The following is a 22,677-nucleotide window of genomic DNA, read 5'->3' as shown; positions in this document are numbered from 1 at the left end:
AAAATATATAAACAGAAACAAAATCAGTAAAATTCAAAAGTCAAAAAATTAACTCATATGCTTTAGTGGCCTTCTCAGGCCAGAGTAAGTTAAATTTCCAGTGCTGTATTTAACTACATATTTGCAACATGTGGGGATGTGGGAACAGTTAACACAGTTTCATTCTGCTCCAATGCACCGGGTAAAATGGCATTTTGGTCAGGTTCTCTGACAGAGTGGATTCCTGGTAACAGCAGATCTGCATCTTGGTAGCAGAAAGGTTAGGATGTATGTTGACTAGATGCTTAAATGTATTGCTTTCTATAACAGATACTCCTTTCGTCACGGGAACATCAGTATATGTTAACTGTAGAGAAAACTTGTCAAAAATGCACAGTTTCCATTAAGTGTTGGGGATAATTTAGGCCTCTTGCCTTTTTAACATTTGCAAGTCAAACTGTTTTCGTTAGCTCAGGCTTTAGTTATTTTAACTCCAGATAGATGAGTGAGATTTTTCCAAATCTTGTCGAAACTTGAAGAAATTCCTGAACAGAACAGCGTCTGAAGAGAAACAACCTCAAGACTGTTTCAAAATGACTGCTGCGTGGGTGAGAATTGGCAGGCCCGGTCGTGTGCCCCGCTGGGTGGGAGTCAGAGCGCAGGCTGAGCACGCTGCCAGGCGCAGCTCGAGCTCCTCCGCAGCCTTTCATGAATGAACTTCGGGAGTTTTTTTATGAATGGGCGCTCCGTCCTTGAATGAACACCCGAGCGCCGCGCGCTGATTGGCCCCGGAGGATAAAGCCACGCCCACTCCCCCCTGGCTGAGGCCCTGCGCGAGCTGCGATTGGCGGGCGTGCCCGGCGCAGGGCTTCATTCAGGGAGTCAATGAAACAAAGGAGCGGGGAGCCGGGCCGGGCGGGCGGCGATGCGCCAATGGGAGCCCGGCCCCGGGCTCACGGCGGCCTGAGCGGGCGGGCGGGGCTGCCCCGGGCTCCGCATGGGCCGGGAGGCGCCGCCGCCACCACCGGGTGAGGCTCGTCCCGTTCAGGCGGGGGGGGCTCGTCCCGGCCAGGCGACCTCACTGCCGCCCGTTGATTCAAGTTTGGGGAGCGGTGAGGAGCCCCCCCACCGGGTATAGGGTTCCCCCCACCCGGTGTGGGCTGGCCTCGGCAGGTGCGGGAGGCTCGGCTCGTTGTTAGTTTAACCCCCGCCGTGCCTCTGCCCCCCCCCCTCAGGTGCCCGCCGAGAGCAGGCAGCTCCGCGGAGGTAGCGCACGGGCGGCAGGATGAAGGGGTACCTGGACCAGCAGGTGCCGTTCACCTTCCCGCAGGTGAGTGGCGGCTCCGCAGGGCGGGGGGTGGGAAGGGTTTTGGGGGGTCTGGGCCGGGAGAGCCCCCGCTCAGAGCCCCCCGCACTGATCCTCTCCACCCGCAGCAGCCGCCCGGCCATGCGGGGCCCGGGTGCGGGGCTCCGGAGGGCGCTGGGAAGAGCCCCGTGGAGCCGGGCTTGCCTCCGGTGCAGGATTCGGAAGGTAAGGGGGGAGGTGGAGGGGAGGTTGGGGGTGTTGAAGGCTTCTGGGCAGGGAGCAGGTCCTCCCCCTGCGCCTCCGCCCCCACCTCCCCGTCCCGCCCGGCATCTCCGCCGCTGGAGCATCCTGCTGTCCCTCCCCAGCGCTCCACTGAGGAACCCTCTCGCTTTTCGTGCAGACCTCTTCCAGGACTTGAGCCAGTTCCAGGAGACTTGGCTGACAGAAGGTAGGCTCCTTCCCCTCGCTCTGTTTTGGTTTGTTCGGCTCTCGCTCGTTCGTCTTTCGGTGTTTGTTCTGCTCCTTCGCTTCGTTTGCCTAGCTCCAAACGCTGAGTGTTTTTTTTTTTCAGACTTGCCAACCTCTGGGCTGTGTAAATGAAGAAGCATGAATCACACTATTGTGCTGGGTATTTGCTTATGAATGGAACTTGGCTGTTAGCCCGTTTTCCTGGTTACAATTTTCGTTTCAGCCTCTACTTGTTACTGGTTTGATTTTATGTTAATTTTTTGCTTATCTTTGTTAGTTGCCAAAATATTGATATTTTCTTAAACAAACAATAATCTGTTATTTTAATTCGGGGAACAAGGTGCTTTTCTTAGTTGTTTTTTTTTTTTTTTTTTTTTTTAAAGATAATTCTCTGAAAGGACCTTCCTGGAGTTTGTCTTTCTACATGCTGCTCAGTTTGAAGTCTAAATTGTTTTGCCTTTTGATTTCAAGGAAGAGGAAACTTCAAGGTCCAGGGAGTGCCGTTAATTCAAAGTGAAAGTGGTTCTAAACGGCATAATGAATTTGTTCTGATTCCAGGACTACAAATGATCCCTTTTCTAGAAGAATTCAAAATGTATCCTCAAGTACAGACTTTTGATAAACAGAAGAGAGCTTAATGCATCTAGGTACTTAACAAATATTTAACAATAGTATGAAAACATGCATGGCATTTTGAGCAGGTTTTTTTCCTTGAATTCTTCAACAAGTGAGGGACAAACTTGTCAAACAGTTTTCTGTATTTTTTTTCTAAAAACCTTCAAAAAGGTAGTAACCTAAGTAAGGTTAGTAAGGAAAAAAAAAGTGTTTTACATTCTTTTCAAATTCAAATGAAATGTCATTGATCAGGCAGCATTCAAGGGTGTGAGGACTGTAAGGATGCAAAAGGAATTATCTGGAGGCTCCTCTGTGATTTAAACAATTTGCTAATTTGGAGCAGAAAAATAGGTATTAATTGCTGATCATCTATAAGATCTGCAGAGTGTGCATGCTTGCTTGAGACCGGTTTCTCTTAAATCTTCAAAAACCTTGAGATGCCGATGAGACTTTTTTGCCTCAGTCGGATTCTGGTAATCTTTCAATTTTAGGCTTTCCAATATTTTTAAATAGCTCCTTAATCCAAACAATTTGCACACAATCACTACGATACAACTGTCAGTAGCAGAGTGTTAGTAGAATGAATTCACCAGCACCCCGAGTGAAGAGAAGGTCATCCCAGGGTCTTGTAGCACCGAACGGAGAAAGGGAACCTGCTGTCCTGTGACTGAGAAATTGTAATGCAAACCTTAGAAGAAAAGTAGCAGCACAAAACTGTATTTCCTATTGAATACCTTCCACTTCTGGGAAGAAATCTTTAGTGGCTACTGGAGTGGAAGGAACTCTGGATTCTCCAAACAGCTCTGCTCTTTGCTTCCTGTCAGTGAACGGACTTTAGCTCCCTGAGTTCCTACCTTCTCGCTTGATCTTTAGAAGTATTAATGCTTTGTAGCATCCTTTGTTCAAAGGATTTCAGGAACTTTGCCACTTCCTGTATTTTTTTTTTCTTTGCAATACATCTGTCAATTATGCATTGCAGTCTTGATTTTCTGATTGGGATAGCTGAGTCCCAGAGCATCCCAACAGCTTGTCAAAATCACACGGCTCCGAATGGGCTCCAGGTTTCCCATTACCTGCTTTTGTGCCATAAACATGAAGAGCAATACCCTCCCCACAGCAGTGAGTGCTTCATAAAACTTAATGAGATTTTTTGATGAAAATGCAGAGAGATTTCTTGAAATTACTAATGAATCTTCAGAGCTGAGAAGACAAGATTTTAATAGGGACAAAATTAAATGAGGGTAGAGTCCAGAAGTAATGATCGTTAAACTATGGTAGATACAGAAGACTTCAGAGATGGTTTTGTAGCAGGGGTTAGTTTGGAAAGGTCACAATAGAATCTGGATAAAAAAAACTTGTGGAAGGCTATTGTTGTTTTTTTTTGTTTGTTTGTTTGTTCGTTTCTTCTGTTTTGGCAAGTAGAATTTCCATTCCCATATCTTTTTGTCTTTATTAGATTAAAAATCCAGGGTGGCTGCAAGAGAAACGCTTGACTTTCTAGAAACTGGCTGTTGCAATGCAAGAAATGCCCAGTGATGATAGCTATTGCATGCTTTCAGAAAATAGCAAGTGGGTTTCTTATACAGCTCATCGCATCCAGTCATAGTCAAAGTGAGATTTTTGAGGAAATTCAGTGTGTGTTTTAATCATCTGATTTATGACTTTAGACTGCACACATAGGGACCTATTTTCTCCCATGGTGATTCCCAGTTGCAGAATTTTAACCAAAAAAAAAAAAAGCCTTTTGAAGCAGGGTATTTAGCTTTTTTGTCTATTTTATTTTATTCTATCTTACAGTTACTTTTAAATTAAGGGGGAAAAAATAGGAAGAAAGCAAATATTAGATACAAATTTACAACAAACATTCAGCCATATGCAAAATGTTAATAAAACTTCAACCATGTATACACTTGAGTATATATGTATGAATATATTTTTGTGTATATGTGCATATGATTTCATTCTTGGGGGTATCTTTGTTAGCTTTTTAGAGTATTTTAACAGTAGCAATTAACACCTGATTTCACCTTTTGCATAAAACACTATCTGCAGATAGATGGCTCTAAAAAGAAACAGATGCTTAGAAAACCCTAGGCCTTGTTACTAAAATTCTGAAGTCCTCATCTACACCATTTTAAGCAGAATCTGTTAGAATGTGATGTGGAGCTGGCAGCTGCACAGAAGTGATTCTTTGAGTGAGGTTGTCAGCAATGCAATGGGCAGTAAGCTGAGAAATCCAAACTCAGCTCCTGTGATGTGATCCCTGTTATTTCTCCTATTTTGATGTCACTTTTTCAAGGTAGTTCATAATTCCTTTTATGTAGGTTTGCTTCTGTTCCCCTCCTTTTACCACTTATGGTTCCCATTAGTTGTCATATAGGTTATTTTAAGGAGCAGTGAGAAGAGCTTGGCTCCTTCCATTCCAATCCGCAGCCTGTCGTTAGTGCAGTATTATTCCCTGAGGTTTATTTTTGGCTTGTCTTGTCTAGCTCAGCTTCACATGACTGAGATTACTGGGCTTCCATTCCTCATCTCCCCTTACTTTGACTACCTCACCTTTGCTTTAGAGCTAAGTGCAGTATTTTTGTTTGCATTGCAATATCCTAAACTGGCTCCGCTATGAACTAACAGCGACGTTATTTTCAGCCATAGTTTCTGAGAGATTTTGTGAAATAAGCATCTGCTGCAAAGTTCTCCCTTCCCTGCAATTAAAGGGACATAAAAGTAATTGTTGGAAGTAATAAAATATTATTGTAACGCGACACGTGCTGTGGTTAAGGGTTCTCTCTATGGCAATTTCTCCCAGAGCCTGCCTAGGTGCTCAGTTCTTTGTCAGGTCTGAATTCACCACGTCAGCTGCTATCTCTGGGTAGTGGAGGGCTGCTCTGGGGGTGGACTGAAGCCATCTGAGCTAAGGAAAGAGAGGAGCAAACCATCTTGTAGGAGGGTGTAAGCGTGCTTGGTTGTATTTACGGTTGAAAAATCTGCAGGAATTGTTTCCTCTGCAAATGTGCAAGGGCAGAGCTGATTAATGCTTCACTTGGCAAACGAGGGAAGCAGAAACTGGAGAACATGCGTAGCTGGCTTCTGTGAAACCAGAAGAGCTAGTAACCAAAATAAACAGACCAGCACTAGCTGCATGTACCAAAATGACTTAATTCCTATTCTAGCATTTGATTTTGCGTTAGAATAATCTGTCAAGGGCACCTATGCATCTTGCAATAAAACTTTTCCATCTTCTGGGCTGTTTCAGTATGTTTTAATTCCCTGTTCTGAAATGGCTTCAAGGTAACCCAGGCATGGGCTAAGGCCACCTCGAGGTAGGTGATCCTTGAACAGGCTGATCAAAGCTGGAGCTGAGAAAAGGCAGGCAGCTGCGTGTAGGCAGGTGAGCAATTCCGTATTCCAGTGGAATATGGAATTCCAATATTTTAATTCCAGTATTTTAATTTAAAATAAGTATTTAGTCCGAAGAATGATGAAGTACACAGGGGAAGACTTTCCTCATGTCTCTGATGTCGATGCTATGGGAATCTCTCGCCAGCTTTTTTTTTTTTTTTTTTACAGCTTTAGCAAAGTCTAGTCGTGGAAATCAGAATTACTAAATGTGAACCCCTGGCTCACCCAGTGGCATCAAACTACAGACAGCACACTTGTGACTTCATGCCACAAGCCTCTCCAGTTTGGCTCCAGGAGGCTTTAGGCCTGAAGCTTCTCAACGTCATTGAGATGCTAATGTTGTTAACGATTTATCACCTTCAGCAACATCTTGTAGGGGGTTTGCTGCTGCCAGGTGAACGGGGCCTCTGCAGGCTTTCAGCTGTCTTTTAGACAGTCTTGGAAATACCAGCAAGGTTTGAGAAATCTGAGTGTTCTTGGAGTGGTGCTACCAGTGCTGTCGACAGGGCAGAGGCTTTTCGAAATAAGCTTTACAGCACTGATCACTGGGAAAATAGCAGTGCTTTGCAGTCAGGCTTGCTCTTACATTTCCCACTTACAAAATCATACACACATGCAAGGCATTATAAATAATTTCTCTCTCCTGGTACCAGGTTATATTATTATTATTATTTTCTTCTGAAATATTCTCTTTCTGCTGATCTACATACTGTAGCCTATTCTGCTAGTGCCAACCTATCCACTGCTTCTGGAGCTACTGAAAGGATTGTTTCTGTTGAAGCCATAGATGTTCCCCATGCTCAGCGCTTTGGCATAACCCTGCCAAATCTATCAGCTGGTAATTATCTTCCCCCTGCTAAATGCTTAAAAATCTCTGCATATTATGTTTCTGAGGAAAAATGTGAGCCTTGAGCTAATAAACTCGGTGTCCTTTTTCTCTCCAAGGTAAGAGACCAAGAAAGTGGCAGGCTGATGCAGCACAACTGCAGGCAGAGGAATGGGATTCATTAATCCCAGAGGGAAAGTAGCCTTAGTCACTAAAGTGCATCCCCGCGGAAAGCTCAGATCTTTCCTGCATAGACTTATTTCTACCTTACTGTTAATTACACCGCGCAAAGTGCCAAATCTAATTCTCCTCTCTCTCTCCCTCCCCCGGCAGCTCAGGTTCCAGACAGCGATGAGCAATTTGTGCCTGACTTCCATTCAGAGAACCGTAAGTAGCGCAGGGGCGACGGGCGGACGCTGCATCTCGGTGCATCTCTGGGGAGAAGGGCAGGAGACACTTCACCCAAAGGGATATGTAAATGCAACACGCAGGCATTGAGGCTGCAGTGCTCCTTCCTGCGTTGTTGTGACAGACAAGACGCAAAAAAAAATTAAAAAAAAAAAAGTTAATTGTCCCCACCTAGACAATGTAAAGGTATGTGTGTGGTGGGAGCTACCAGTCCCTTATGCTGCGTGCTTCCAGCAGATGTCTTGGTTGGGGTGTGTGTGAATTATTAGCTATCCCTGAAGAGCATAGGAAGTGCATTAGTATCATATTCAAAGGCAGAATTTGAGTGATTGCCCCCCAGAGCAAAAGGAAGGGGGCTGTACGTGGAATTCCAGGTGCTGTACATGGGATTCCAGGTGCTGCGTGTCCCCGGGTGCTGCTCTGGGGCTCACCTGCGTGGCCTCTGGCTGAGCTCATGCTGCCAGCACAGCCTCTCCCTGCCCCGAGGAGCCATCTGTTGAAAACACGGCACATGTTTGCACAGGGGTGTGCGGAGCACACCGCAAACATTTGCTCTGAGAGCTGGGCAGAGCGTTCACCTTGCAGAGGAGCTGAGCGTTGCGCAGGTCCAGGCGTGGATCTCGGAAAGTTCCCCACTGGGGCTGTGCAACAACTTCTGCTCTTCTCACGCTGGGCCTGCTTCAGCCAGTCCTTGCAGGGTGCTGCCAGCTCAGCTGGAGCCTGGTGCTGAGCTGACCAAGCCTACACACTTGAAATTAATCCAGACCGTTCGAAATAGCTGCGGGAACCCAGAGCCTCAATTTCAGCGGCGTGTCAGGGCTGTGAGAAGATGCTTCCCCATCCTCTGGGCACGCACGCCTGGCAGCACAGGGAGCAGAGGTGCTCCTTTAAAGCTGCTGCAGTCAATTTTGCTCTCCCATGCCAATGCCCCTCTCTGCCTGGGGCGCTTTTCCCTGTGAAAACCAAAATGAAGCACTTTGATGCGGTGTTCTCGCCTACCTCCTTCCCCGCCTTGGCTCTGGCGTGCTCTCTGAGTCATGCAGCTTGTTTCTTCCTCTCTTTGACCTAGAACTGAGGAGAGGGCTGCTCCCATGTTTCACTCCGAATGAATGAGCCAGTTGTAATGCGATAGCCTGTTCCAGCTATTAGGGGCCGGAAAGAATTGGCTGCTCCTAGCACATTTAGCTTCTCGAGGCTTCAATGGAGCTCAGTGTACTGGACAGAGCTTTTTTTTTTTTTTTCTTTCCAAAGCCTCAGCCAAAACATCAGCATTTTTAGATGGGTTCTGTCCATCCCTTTACTCTGCTTGCTGAAAAGAGCTGCTCAGAGCTGGCCGTGGGAGCCCCTTGTCCCTGAGGAGGAGCAGGAGCCAGAAGCAGGATGAGGCTCTGGTCTCTTATTGACGGATTTATTCCTACTGATTGTGCTGGGCTGTTTGGAGCCGTTTGGGTCCTGGTGCGACGCAGAGAGTGAAGATGGGCTTTCCTGGGGTAGGCTGAATCCCAAGGCAGGCAAAAGGAGTCAGACTTGTGGTTTGTTTTTTTTTCTTTCTTGCTGAGAAAAACTATTTTGGGGAGGTGTGTTGGCAAACTGAAGTGGCCAGACCCTCCTGTGCTGAGAGAGGCAGCAGCATTTTTGCTAGCAGCCTGCTACGGCGCTTCTGAAGGGGCAGAGCGGATTTGCTGGGAGCAAGAGCTGTCCTGAGGGTGGCTGCTGCTCATATGGCTTGGGTTAGTGCTGAAAGAAACCCAGCAAAAGTATGAGGTATTTGCAGCTCAGGATGTGACCTTCCACCCTTGGAACTGTAATCACAGCTCTGAGCATCCCACTCCTCGTAAGCAGCGTTGTGTCAGCTCGAGAGGTGGGAGTAAACTGGCAAACGGGGACTGCAGCGAGCCTTAGAAAGAGCTTACGGTTTTGATTTGGAGGACAGACCTCTCCCTTGTTTGAGAAACAAGCCCAGACCTGTGCACCTTTCTGGGGTTACTCTTCTTTCCTTCCCAAGTGTCAGCAGCCTCCTAACAGCAGTAGCAGAGCCCAGAGGCAAAGGCAGAAGATGCTTACCGTGTGCCCTGCAGCCAGGATGAGGTTTTCTGATGAACTAGTGAGGGAAGTTTTGCTCCCTGCTGGATTTAATTAAGCACAAGAAGTAACAATACCCACATCCTGGTGCCGTAAACTGCAGCCCACGTTTGTTATTCATGAAATTCTAGCCAGCCCAGAAATATTCCTCCTCCTTGCACCAGGAGGGAGGCTGCGAAGAGGACCTGCAAGCCGCTCTTCCAGCTTGGAGGTGGCTTCTAGTGAAAGTGGGGACTTGGAAGTCAGGCTTCTGCTTTGTACTCTGCTCTAACACTGATGCAGCTCTTCTGGAATAGCTAATATCAAATAACGTATAATAATATATCTGTATAAATTGGTTAGTGCTTCTGGAAATGCTACTTTTGTGAGGTGTCTGCGTGCAAGGCAGTCTGGTGACAGCCTGTAATAGGATGCAATGTATATAATGGTATTTTCCCATGGAAGGCTTTCAGCTCATTAGCTTTGTCTGCCAAAACCTTCACTTATTGTCCTACAAGACGAACTATGCTATCAGGAAATCTGCAGCGCAACATCATAGAAGTATGTTGTACCTTAATGCGGTGTTCCCTGGTAATGCTGCCCACAAGACGTGATTGCCAGGTGTGTTAACAAAGGAGCACTTTGCATAACACAAACCAAAGCTTTGCTTTTGAGCCCACAAAAAAAACGGATATAGGCACGCTACCCCTCGGGACTCTCTCCGTAACCAAGAAAAGCTTCAACTGAATTTTTCACGTCTTCCCCCACAGTAGCTTTTCACAGTCCTCCTGCTAAGATTAAAAAGGAGCCGCAGAGTCCCTCCTCGGACCCCACGCTGTCCTGCAACCACAAGCAGCCATTCCAGTACCGCAATGGCGAGCAGTGCCTTTATGCCAGGTAACGCTGCTCCCCCAGGCGCCTATGGGGAACCGTTTCCTAAAACAAAGAGCTACCACCTTATCTGATGGGGCGGTGTCACCACCATCTGACCTGGCTGCTGGGTGAGGGGGGTGCGGTGCAGTACAGATCACCCTGGGGTTGGTATCTCCAGTGCGTGGGGTAGCTCGGAGCCATGGGGAGGGGATCTGGGCCAACGCCTTCTCTTTTCCCTATTACTTTCCTGTTGCTGAGAGCAATGTTGACTGCAGAACTGTAACGCTACCGTATCTGTTTGACTGTCCCAGTGCCTATGATCAGCCCAGACAAGTCGGAATCAAGTCCCCCGACCCAGGAACCCCGATACAGTCACCGCTCCAACAGTTCCCTAGACAGGACCGGAGCTTCCTGACCCCTGCGGGGCCACCCCACCCCACATCCAGCTGTGGATACCTCATCGAAAACAGGTGAGTTCCCGCTAGGAGGAGCAGCTGCTGGCCAGGCTTTGGTTGTTCAGAACAGGAGGGGCTGCAGCATCCGGATCCAAGTGCTCAGCTTCCAGCAACCTCAGGATCCCAGGAAAAAAAACCCTAAAGCACCTGGGACCCACAGCTGCTGCCTGAGGTTTGAAGAGGAAGCCTTCAGCACTGAGCCCACCATGGCAAATGCCTGCTGCTGGGTCCCTTCCTTGCCCCACGCAGCTCCTCCAGCCCTCGTAACAAGCAAAACAAGGCGACTTGCCCCCTCGAGCAGACCCCTTGCAGCTCAGAGGGCCAGGCAAGCAGCCATCCCATGGCCTCTCCCCTCTTCCAGCTCTGCCTACCAGCCGCCCGTGGAGATGTGCCGCTCCTTCCCCTCCTCGCAGGGCATGGCCCGAGAAGCCCCCGTTGGCTACCAGCGCCAGCTGTCCGAGCCCGGCCTCCAGTACCCTCCGCAGGGCTTCAAGCAGGAGTACCACGACCCACGGTACGAGCAGGCGAGCCGGGCAGGCAGCAGCTGCCAGTACCCAGCAGCCGTGGTGGTCAAGCAGGAGCAGGTGGACTACGTGTACGACTCAGGTATAAACCGGGTTTTAACTTATGGGGGTGTGTGGTCTGGGAAACTGGCTGTGGAGTAGGAAATGCAATTAATTTGGACTGCTTAGAGTGCCCAAGAGAAGCTCGGGACGTTCACTCTCCATACAATGTTTGCAGATAACGAACATGGAAAATGATCATGCAATGCCATGCCTCATCTCAGCCAGGCTGGATCGCTGTGTTAATAAATAATGGCAATTCCATTTCCATTAATGGAACCAGCCCTGGCTTCTTGGCTGGAGCCCTGACTCCTGCAATCTCTAAAAACACTTTGGCACCTGGCCAGCCCAATGCATTTGGGAGGTTTGGACAGAAATCTTGCATTCTTAGATATATTTTTATCTGGTCAGATAATGCTGATCGTTCTGGTTAGATTCCAAAGATGAGCCCTTAAAGGAAAGGAGCTTGCTCATGGGGGTTGGCTGAACTTACTGAAGGACTGGCAGAGAAAGTGGAGTTGGGGCTTCTGCCTCAGGCACATGAAAAGGTACAGCAAAGAAACCAGCTTGCCCCATTAACAAGAAAGCCTGTGAGCCTCTGCTCCAGGTTTGTGCTGCCCAGTTCCACAATTTGGATTATGCCTGGTGCTCATCACTGATGTGCAAACAAATGCACAGGAATGGACATAAGGAGAGAAACTTTCTCCTAGCTCAAGGTGGTTGGAGGACAGTTCATGCCATGTAACTTAGGAGCTTGAAACTCCCTTATGCATTTGTATTTAATCTAATGTTATGGGGTGGTCTCATTATTCATGTAAATGTCAAAAGCTTATGAAGAACTTGGATTCAGTAAAAACACCCCCAGGGGAGTAGACTTCACAGGATACTATGCAGTGTATAAAGGACTTTTTACTTGCTTTAAATTTGTCTGTCCCCCCGTTCATGTCTCATAAGAGACCTCACAGACAGAGGAACACAGAGATGAATCTCAACACTATTTCTCCTCACTTCATATGTATGTCAGTCAGAAACCATAGCAGTGACTAGGTAAAAGCCCCTAAACCTGACGAATTAATATGCTAGAGAGCGCTGTGCAGTGAGCTCCACCACCAGCCACTGAAGTTTCTCTCTCATGACACTAGAAACGGAGGAGAGAGTGTTCTGGTTTTGCAGAGAGTTTTGGCCTTGAGGGGGTTGTGTGGGCCGCTAGGTAGCAGAAAGGGAGAAAAGCGAGGTCAGCTTTAAAGGATTTACACTGAAAACCTTCTGTAAATGACAGCAGAAAGGAAGGAATCAAATATCTTGGAGCCCGTACAGAAAACCCATCTCGGATCCCTGCAGCAGGAGGTGACCTTCGAACCCCAGCAGAGGAGAGGGGCACTGGGTGCAGGGGTTGTGCTGGGTGACCCCGAGCTGTGGCTCACGGAGCTGCCTGGCCCCATGCCTCTTCCCTGAATCCCTGAATGGAGGCAGAGGAATTTCATTCACAAAATGGAGGCGTCAGGAGATGCAGCGCTCCCAGCCCGGCTGCCCGGGGATCAGCTTTCACTGCTGACAGCGGCTGCTGCTGGAAACCCTAGTGCTGCTCCCTTCAGCAGCTCCCTGAGGGAGCTGGTGCCCCGTATGAGATAAACCTGCTCTGTTCTGACAAACAGATCCTAAAGTCTAAAACCAAAAGAGGCTGAAGAGACTCAGGTGGCTAACAAGAGCCTGGCCCCTTCCAAGGATGGGTGAGCATGGAGCTGGGGCTGAGCTGCCTCGTGCCGAGCCAACCTCCACCTGCTGCTTCCCATAGAAACAGGGCGCACAGAGCAAATAGCAGAGACTTCAGAGGATCACAATAGAAATAAAGTTTATAGTTCCAAAAATAGCTCTCTAGACACCAGAGCAATCAGGTAATTCTCTTACATTCCACGAGGGATAAATCTTATTTTTTTTCTGCAGACTTGTCCAAAGACTTGCTGCCCTGACATCACTTGCCCAATAAGCTGTTCTAGAGGGAGCGTTGCTTCTGGTGTCCCGGTGTTTTAATGGACACTTTGAATTTGGTCACTTTAGCAGAAATAAATACTTAAAGAAAAAGCTCCCCCGAGAGTAAGGAATACATCGCTGCTGATACTACACTTTCACTGGGTCCTTCTGCCCAAATAGGGGAAGAAAATGTGCAAACCCCAAAGAATGCTTTTTTGAGAGTAGTTTATGATTGCAATAACGCACAGTCTGTCAGCTCAGAGTACCCTTCCGCCCTTAGCATCAGCAAAATGTCTGCTGAAGACAATGGCTTTACAGAGGAGCATAAAGGGTACGAGGTAAATCTTTCCAAAGCTCCCTGATACAGCTTCCATTTTGGCCGTGGACAGAAAATAGGTTTGTTTCAGCAAATGTGGGATTTGGAAATGAGATCTAGAGGATATAAATTACACTGCCCAGGCAATGATACATACTGCACAGAGATCTTAAAAAGATCTGCTTGTTTGCAAACTTAGCTGAGAAAATGTACAGGCAAAAATAATCTGTCCGGGAGAACTCCCTGTCTTGATGGGAAGAAGCCAGGGAGATGTAAGATAGGAGATTTCTGAGCCGCTGCCTGTAGAAAACATTCAGATGCTGCTGCTCTCCATTAATGCCTTTATAACACAGAGATAAAGCTTAGTTTGAGGTAATTGAGGGAGAGGAGTCATGCAAACCCAGCCTGCTGAATACATGACTATCTGAATACGTGAGGAACTCAGCGATTGTCATCCCTTCCCTGTGCCTCACTGCACTCTGCTGCTCCCCTGGCCCTGATGCCCTGTGTGGGTTTTTCCTCTTTCAGGCTGCAGCTACGACAAGCAGATGAGATCCTTCTCTGATGACGTCTGCGTGGTTCCAGAAAAATTTGAAGGTCAGAGAAAGACTAACTTCTAGTTTTGCTGTAAGACAGGGTTATTCGGCATCCCTGCTAGCCGCTTGGCCGCTGTCCACGTGGTTCATTGCGCTGTGTTTTTGCAGGTGTGTTAGCTGTGGTTCATACTGCCCTTTCGGCATTTTGTGCTTTTTTTTTTTTTTTTAAGCAGCAAAGGCCTTCTGGCATCCGTAGCTTAATTGTGAGGGGCGTCAGAGCTCCTCCTAGAAGAGCTAACGGTAAATTTGCTGCTCTGGTTTATGTGAACTGAAATATTCTGGGTGCGTTTTTGTGAAATACGTTTTCTTTGCAACTTTTTTTTTTTTTCTCCACGCTGTTACCCTTAGAAACAGCTTTTTTCTCCTCCTCAGCAGGAGACATCAAGCAGGAGGTCGGAGGGTACCGGGAAGGACCTCCCTACCAGCGACGGGGATCTCTCCAGCTCTGGCAATTTCTTGTGGCTTTGCTGGACGATCCGACCAATTCCCATTTCATCGCCTGGACTGGAAGAGGGATGGAGTTCAAGCTGATTGAGCCAGAAGAGGTGAAACCTTCTAGCTTCTCCGCGGGCTCAGGGGAGCAGCTGCTGGTTCTGAGCATGCAAATTCCCTGGTGGTTTTCCTCTGCCCTGCGAAGGCTCCTGCCTCCCAGGGGTACTGGCTAAACCCCGCAGAAAGCCCAGGTTTTTAGAAGAGGTCCAAACACCTGGGTGACACCCGTATCAGCTTGAACAAAGGCTGGCTGTACGTTTAGGGTCTTGGCAGTGCAGCGAGCCAAATCACCCCGTCTCCACTTCCCAACACACGACACACTTCAGTCCCCAGCTCGCAGTGATCTGTGCTGTCTCCTCATGTTCCATGCCTGAGGCTGGCATCGAGGTTTGGGGTTTTGAACCCTACTGATCATGGAAGCTTTCATGAAAATCTGAAAGAAACCACGGCCTAGTCTAAAGGTATTTCGGTATCAAAAATAATGTTAACTAAGGTGTCATTCTTAATGCCACCATGTTTAAAAAAAAAAAAAAAAATCCACCTGATGATGTCTAGGAGACTTTTGGAATTGTTTGTATCTGATCAGAGCTGCTTGTAGCCCTGTTCATGCTGCATATCACCTTTTTGGGCACTTACCAGTGCAGATGAGTTTTTTCGGTGGGCTGACCTGCTTACAAGAGATTCCTCAGCCTTGTGGACAAAGCTGAGCTCCACGTAGTGGGAGTAAGAGGCACGTTGTTCTTCCAGTGGAGGAGGGTTCCTGGTGAACTCATCTGATTCTTGCAGATCAAGCGTAGCACAGGATGAAGCAGTCCTTCAGCATCCTCAGGCTGTCAGAGTGCTGGAGGATGAGAAGCGGGGGCAGCAAAACTGAGCTCTGCAGGAAAAATGTCTCTGCTTCAGTCTGAGTTCTGCTCTCCCTCTTGAAGAGCTGCTAGACAAATATTGAGCCTATTACTGAAATGTTAGAAGGGTTGCTATGTGCTTTGGCGTGGTCCTGCTCCTCAAAACAGAAACAGCTGGCTAATGGCCTTGTGCCCTTGGGCCGGGCGCTCAGACATCCACGTGCTTTGTGGCTTTGTCCTGCAGGTAGCCAGGCTGTGGGGGATCCAAAAGAACCGGCCAGCCATGAACTACGACAAGCTGAGCCGCTCCCTTCGCTACTATTACGAGAAGGGCATCATGCAGAAGGTCAGTTTGCAAAGCAAAGCCTCTCGTGAGGCTCTGATGGGTTTGCCGGGTGATTTTGCAAGCTTGCCCTGGTGCCACCCGCGTGCCTGCAGGATTCTCCTCTCTTCCCTGCAGGTGGCTGGGGAGCGCTACGTGTACAAATTCGTGTGCGAGCCCGAAGCCCTGTTCTCTCTGGCCTTCCCCGATAACCAGCGGCCGACTCTGAAGGCAGACTTTGACCGGCAGATCAGCGAGGAGGACACGGTGCCTCTGTCTCACCTGGATGAGAACGCCGCTTACCTGCCGGACCTTGGGAGCCTCCCTCCGCAGCTTTATGGCAAAGGCTACACCTATTAGTGCTGCTGGGAGCCGGCTGCCACCCCCTGCTTGTGTATATAAGGAGATGTCTGGTTAGTATTCAATCCGTATAGGCATTTTCCCAGGCCAGCCTGAGGCTGCACTGAACGGTGAATACCTGCCACGGTCAGAAAAAGGGTTGGGGCAGATGCGTGGATAAACCAGCTGGCAGCTGACAGGGCTCCTGGGTGCTTGCAATGCCACCCTGGTGTTTGGCAGGATGGGACCAGGTCTCAGCGATGCAAACGTCTTCCGAGCAGGGCAGCCCCAGCTTCAGCAGCACCTCGGGTGGTTGCTGCCTTCTGCCAGAGCAAACTCTCCTGCTGAGCCCCTCTCTTTGGCGAGATGTTCTCCTGCTCAGCTTTTTCTCAGATGTGAGGATGCTACAGTGCTGCTGCTGGCTCTGCTCCTCCGGTCCTGAGCCTCTGGATGCCCTGTCCTCAGCAAGGGATGGTTTGGACCTGCACGGACTCACCTCTGCAAAGCCAGCCTTGCCTCCACCCCAGGGGGCTGCGCCACAGATCCGACGCCTTCCCTGTAGACTGCTCTGTGGGAACGGGGAATGCTCGTCCTGTTTGTGCATGCTCCTGCCTCGTCACCTCCCTGCCCGTAATACTCCCTGCCAGGGCTGTCTGGTATGTTGGTGCTCTGTCTGAGCAAGGCAGCTGGAGACAGGGGCCAGGATGAGAGCAGGCATGGAGCACACAGCCCTGCTCCAGCACGGGGGAACTGCAGAGCTGCCTCGTGGCGTGTTTCGGGGGTGCAGGTCAAAGCCAACGTCACCGTCAGGTAGGGGGACAGCCAGGAGGCAGCCAGCCCTGAGCCACCAGTCCCTCTGAGTGGCGTGGTTATTCCAGCCCAAACGATTTCTACAGCAGCCCTTGGGATCTGTGAAGACCTGGCAGGCTCCCGGGCTTGGCTGGAAAAGCAGCTGAGGCGAGAAAAGAACCTGGTGGGGCAAGTTAAGAAAGAGCTATTCAAAGTGACCTAAACCAGAGTTCTTAAAATCTCAATTTAGACTTCACCACTGCAGGCGGTTGCCTGTTTGAAGGAAATTCAGCTGCGTCGGGAGGGCAGATATCTCTGCAGCCAAACGCAGCGTGTGCAGCTGAACCACTCTCTGCCTGTTTTTCCACAATAGTGAAAATTTACAACGGGCACCACATCCCCAGTGAGATGTGCCACGCTTTTTAATTAGGTGCTCCGGCCGTGCGCCCAGCTAGACAAGGAGGAGTACACTGAACCCATACAAAAAAAAAGAAAAAAGAAAAAAAGAAAAAAAGCTTTTTTTCCCTCAGCTTTGGATTGACGTCCTCGCTGCTGAATACGGAGCCTTGCCAATGCCTGGAGAGAGAGGAAACTGTGTGTTGAGTGAAAGCCCCATTTCCCCCACTGCCTCACCCCTGCATGGCTAATGCCAGCCCTGCCAGCCTTGCTCCTGGGCCCGAGGCCAGGGAAAGCAGCTCTCCCTGCCCCAGACGAGGCCAGGGACGTGGGGCAGCCTCCTCTGCTGCTGCCTCCCCCTGCTCCTGGCAGCTCCTGGCCCTCCTCTGCCTTGCCCTGCTCCCACCAGGTGCCTCTGGTGTCCCAGAAGTGAGGGGGGAAAGGAACCCTGCCATTGGTATAATCTGCCTTTACTATTTATGAGTGTAAAAATACTATAATTAATAAATTGGTCTATGTCTTTGGCCAGCGGCCCTTCATTCAGCCCCTGGCTGGTCCTCTCTTCCCCTCCGTGCTGGGTTTGCCCAGCTTGCAGCCCTGGGTAGCTAAGCAAGAACATAGGGAAGGGGGCTTACTCCTGGATTTTGGGGGTGTTCCAGAAACAAACGGTTCCCTCCCTGGATATCCTCCCAGGATTAACCCCATCCTAGCTGAAAGCAGGACAGGGGCAGTCACCCTCACAGCCCAGCCTGAACGCTCCCCCGAAAACCCAACCTCTGCCTACAGTGAGCCCACACTCCCACCCTGACCACCCACCAGCCACCGAGACAAGCTCCGTGGTTTTAATTAAAGCAATTGTTCCTTGCACGTTGTCTCTGTCTTGAGCCCACAGTTACACAGGCGTGGAGGAGCCCTGTCCTGCTGCATCTGCCTCCTTCCTCGAGGCAGGTGAATGTTTCCGAGGGAAGCGTTCGTGGTAATGAGAAGCTGACCTGTAGGTGTGGGATGGGCCCTGCTGTGTTATTCTCAGTCTCCAACAAATGCAGTTGGTAGCTTGTTTTGATCTGGCAGCTCTTTCTGCAGGATTCCCAGAGCGTTTTGTGTTTGTTGTCTGCTATTCTTCAGGCTACCCTCTTGCCCAGCCAACCTTCCTTCCAGAAAGGGAATTTGAGGGGCTGATCCCCCTCTGTCTGAAATCGGAGCCCCACGTTTCGCTCGGATCTGTCAAGTCAGTGCTCAGATCGATACCGCGCGGAGCAGTTCTGGGAATGGGTGAGATCAGGTTCTCAGAACTGAGGGGCGGTGACCTCGGAAGGGCAGAGATTGATAACAGCAGCTCGGAGAGCACGGAGCCTCCCAACGCACCCTGCTCCCCGTTCGGCATGCCAGAAGAGGCTGCTGCTGCTGAGGGAAAGGTGCCGGTGGTGGCAGCCAAGTGTCACCAGGTCTTGTGCTGCTCCTGGAAGTGCTGGCCCCGTCCCATCACATGGGATTTTTACAGCATCGCCCCCCCAGTCACTCACATTTATGTGCCAAAGTTGCAACGACTGCTGCAGGCAGCACTGCCCTGCCCTGCGCCGTGTGCGTTTGGCACATCAGCGGGGAGAGGCGCACGTGGCGGTGCCAGCACAGCATGAACATCGGTGTCCCTTCCCCTTACAGATTCACAGCACAACTTTACTCCACATTAGACAGGGAGGAGAGGTAAGAAAGACAGCACTCTTCACAGAAAACCCTACAACGATGGGGTGCTGCTCCTAACAACACCGACACCTGGATGCAAACATACCAAATATTCTCCCTTTTTACTACAGTTCACTGATTATATTCAAGATTCCTCTGAGTGGCTTATTTCTCTCTGGTGCTTTGGGACCAGCTGGAAATAAATCCTCAGCAGTCCTTTCTTTCTAATGTCATTTTTTCTAGTTTTTTTTTTTTTTTTTTTCCTCCTCCCAACATGCTTGCTGTTGTAACCGTGGCCTCTCTGTTACTCCACCGACAGCCACAGCGCAGAGCCCAGCAGGACGAACCATAAATCCCTTACCCAGAACACGATGCAAAGTTCCTTTCTGGTCACAGTAAATAATTAACATGTAACATTACAGCACGTCCCAGATGGACCCTTCGCATCTGCTGTCAGGGGCAAAGGAATTAGCCCTAACAGGTTGCAAGTGGAGCTGAATCGTTCTGTGAACCACATCGACAGGATTTTCTGATGCAATTTGTTGAGGCTGACCCAGTAAATATTTCTATTGACAGATTTCATGCCCTGAAATAAGTATGAGTAGTGATAATGAAGGACGAGGGCAGCAGCAATCCTCCCCTTACAGGCTGAGCGCTGACCAGGAAGGCAATAGAGTCAGCTGGAAGTGTTTTATGCAGAAAAAGCTGAAAGCAGAGCCAGCTGCAGCAGATATTCTTTTGCTGCTTTGGTGCTGGTCCTGTCCCCTAGCACAGAGCATCAGGCACCGTGCTGGACAGACACATTTCACACCATTACACCAGCCATGGCCAAGCACAGGTAACTCCAGGGGCAATAACGCCAGGACATTTGACTCCTTGGAACGTTTTATGGAGGTATAACACTCCTGAAAAAGACATTGGCATTAATTTTGCCAATATGCTCGAGAGAGCCGCTCTGATAAATGAGTCGGCCCTAATGACACCTATGCACTTCTCCCCATCCTCCCCTGCGTTGGAATCAGGGGAACGGTGCAATTTGCCACCACGCTGGAGCCCATTTCGCACAATTAATATTGATCCCTCAGCACCTCGATGGCTGAGACACCGCGGAGACGAAGCGCCCGCCAGCATGCTAGACACGGCGGTGGAGAAGAGCAGAGGACCCAGCCCCAACAGGAGGCTGCCCCTCGGTCCTCTCCCCCCCAAAAATTTGCTGCCCCTGAGCCCTGCGTGCCCCTCACTTGGGGAAAAAATCCCCTTCATCCCCTGCTCCCAGGGACGGCCACATGCAACCTGCTCCTCTCCCCCAAAAAAAAAACACTTTAGCAGAGCCCAGCCTCCAACCAACAAATATCCACGCACCTCAAGGGGATTGCTGCTTGCTCTGCTCGGGAGGTTAATATCTGTTCTCTCGGCTATCCTGGAACTAGGGGCAGGTAGCAGGTGAGAAAGCAAAGCAGCAGGAAGGGAGGGATGATGGGGGAGCTCGTTAGCTGCACTAACTAATGGCACCTGACGTGCCTCGAAGGTGGGCTGCTGTGCTGCTGCCTGGTGCCACCCGTTTCCATTTCCCTCCGTTAGCTTCGTGCCTGCTTTGGAGGCAGTGCCACGGCTGCCCTTTTTGCTTTGACTCTGTAAGACAAACAGACAGACAGATCTCCCTCAGCCAGGGTTACTGAGGCACATCACCTACTGAACTGATTTCTATTTGAACATGTTGACATAGTTAAAAAAAAATAAAACTAAAAATCCCAGTACAAATTAATTAAAAGTGGTTATAAAACAGCCCGGCCGATATGGTGTTTTCAGCCCATTTGCAAGAACATGTAACAGGAACATGGGAATTATGAAATCCTCCCACTTCTGTTAAGAGAATTACAGCGAGAAATCAGCACAGCAAACCTCACGAGCATCCCAGCGGAGACGAGGAGCGCCTGCGCCGACCACTGGTGCCTGCAGAGCTTCTGGGAGGTCTCCCAGGTTCTGATCCTTCAGGGGGTCCCTCAGGGGCTGTTCTGGGTCAGAGCAGAGCCCTGCCTGTGCCAAGCTCGGGCGCTGCACCAGCAGGATGCTGCTTCAACCCCCTTCAGCACGCCCTGATGCCACCCAGCACCCCGGCTTGGCCCTGGGCTGCAGGAACAGTGGCAGTGAGGTGGCTTTGGCCGCCCCAGCTCAAGGCCAGCTCTTCTCCATGAGTGTCACCCCCGCTTCCCGGCCACCTGCATGCAGTAAATTGAGCTCTGCTCAACCACAGTCACCTGGGCTATTCAAGGGACCCTGAGGCAGGGCACACACCCTTGAATCCCAAGGCTAACTTACCTCAGAGACGATCCTGGAGACCCAGCAGCCCCCAGGTGAGATGTAAAGCAGCCTCCCCCCTCCCGTTTGCAAGCCAGCGTGGGGCAGAGCAGGCTACCTGCGGTCCTGTGGGTGGTGGCAGCCGGGTGGGTTCCCCTCAAACCCTAAATCCTGGCTGCAAAAGCTGCCAGGATAATCCCCACCGAGCCCCAGAGCTTGCACATGAGCCCAGCCCAGAGGGGAAGGGAGAGAAACCCGGGGTCCAAAATACTTCAGGTGGAAATCGAACCCCCCCTGGGTGGCTGTGAGCACACCTCAGCTCTTCAGAGTGTGAGGTTTCTGTGCCAGGGGTAGAGCAGAGCAGGACCCTCCAGCACATACAGGTTTAAGTCTTAAATGGACGCAGTAGAGAACCGATCAAAGGCAAGAGAGGCACAAGAACTTATAAGGATTCTCTCAACACCCGATAGACTTTTTTTTCCTAAACTTGAAGTCTAACACTGGATTTCCACCCGCAGGTTTTTCAGCCGCTGTCACTTGCAGCAGCTCCAGGTGGTGGAAATTAAAGGTCCCACTCCAAAACAGCCGGGATCTGCCACCAGTCGTGAGCCAATTCGCTCTCACCTCCTTGACCTTTTTCCGGTAAAAGGGGACGATTATTGAACACAGACAGGAGATTTTTCTCCGTTCCACTGAACTCTCCTTTCCACGCAGTGTGCAGAGTGGATCTGTGTTTGAAGGACCCACCAGCTACGAGAACTCCCCCATCGTTTTCGATCCAAACCAAGCAGCACCACCCCGCATCACCACCCCGTGGGCACCGACGGCCCGGCCCGAGGATTTATGGAGGCTGCAGAACACGCGCATACAAAACACGTTGGCTAAAAACAGATCCTCGCTCAGCGTATTCCCCGCTGGATTGAAGGAACAATGCATTCATAAATGAAAAATTCCACGGAACTGCTACGGGGCGAGTCCTGCAGCCTTCTGCGATTGTCACAGAAACGTCATGAAAAGCGAATTACCCCCAAACAATCCCCCCATTGTCCGAGCAGCACGTTGCTGTCACACCGGCTCTGGTAACAAGCCCGTTAATGACGTTAAGGTAGTTACTCTAACAGATGGAGCACGTGTGGGGTGGCTGTAAAAATCATATTTATCTTTCATGCATTAAGGGCAAAAGGTTGGTTTGGGATGTGTATGAGCGTGTGTGCGTGTACACGTGGATGTTTAAGTCATTCTGTGGCTCTGAATCCTTTGTGACCAGCAGCTAACACGTGGAAATCGGCCTGCAGCTCATGCTGCTGGAGTTTAGAACCAAGTATTGTTTGCTCTGTCTCTTCAGAGAGATTCACAAGCAGAATGGGGTCCCCGTCTAGGCAAGGAACAAAACACCAAACCCCAGGGGCCAGCCGTGCTCCATCCATGCTCTTTGCATTAAGTGTTACACCAGCCTGTGTTGCTCGGGGTGCTGAGGTTCACGGGTGGCTTCGAAGTCCTCAGAGGGCCCATTCAGCAGCTCACACATCTCCTTGGGCTTCCAGGAAAAAAAACTAAGCTTTCAAAATGAGATGTTATCCATGTGCATCATTTTAGGTAAACTAAAAGCAACCAGCACAAGGCAAGAGCCTCCACCTGCCTCCCCATGAAGGCTGGTGCCAGTCTGCCTACCTCCAA

The 22,677-nt window shown here is 49.9% G+C and overlaps 1 protein-coding gene across 5 annotated transcripts; it reads left to right on the top strand.

Moving 5' to 3' along the window:
* The first annotated feature begins 867 nt into the window (after nt 1-867).
* Nucleotides 868-17,543, top strand: ETV4 (ETS variant transcription factor 4). 5 transcript variants are annotated; one of them, XM_084301257.1, is made up of 12 exons: nt 868-1,007; nt 1,215-1,309; nt 1,417-1,510; nt 1,686-1,733; nt 6,927-6,980; nt 9,833-9,959; nt 10,247-10,405; nt 10,752-10,996; nt 13,769-13,837; nt 14,209-14,381; nt 15,418-15,519; nt 15,634-17,543. In XM_084301257.1, the coding sequence occupies exons 2-12, from the start codon at nt 1,265-1,267 to the stop codon at nt 15,853-15,855; spliced, it is 1,338 nt and encodes a 445-aa protein (XP_084157383.1). In that variant the 5' UTR covers nt 868-1,007; nt 1,215-1,264; the 3' UTR covers nt 15,856-17,543. The 5 variants fall into 5 exon arrangements, with proteins under 5 accessions (XP_084157383.1, XP_084157380.1, XP_084157381.1 ...); XM_084301254.1 differs by having other exon boundaries at nt 1,414-1,510; XM_084301255.1 differs by having other exon boundaries at nt 881-1,111; nt 1,414-1,510.
* Nucleotides 17,544-22,677: the final 5,134 nt, after the last annotated feature.

Source organism: Netta rufina, assembly GCF_964035555.1.
Source record: "Netta rufina genome assembly, chromosome: 24".
Taxonomy (NCBI): domain Eukaryota; kingdom Metazoa; phylum Chordata; class Aves; order Anseriformes; family Anatidae; genus Netta; species Netta rufina.
Note: the sequence above shows the minus strand (reverse complement) of the source record. Positions and strands in the feature narration are given on the sequence as shown.

Excerpts from the sequence above, each read along its gene's own strand:
- ETV4 (XM_084301254.1), top strand. The coding sequence starts at position 1,265 with ATGAAGGGGTACCTGGACCAGCAGGTGCCGTTCACCTTCCCGCAG. Across the intron at positions 1,511-1,685 it reads TCCGGTGCAGGATTCGGAAG|ACCTCTTCCAGGACTTGAGC; the intron begins GTAAGGGGGGAG and ends CTTTTCGTGCAG. Across the intron at positions 14,382-15,417 it reads AGCTGATTGAGCCAGAAGAG|GTAGCCAGGCTGTGGGGGAT; the intron begins GTGAAACCTTCT and ends TTTGTCCTGCAG.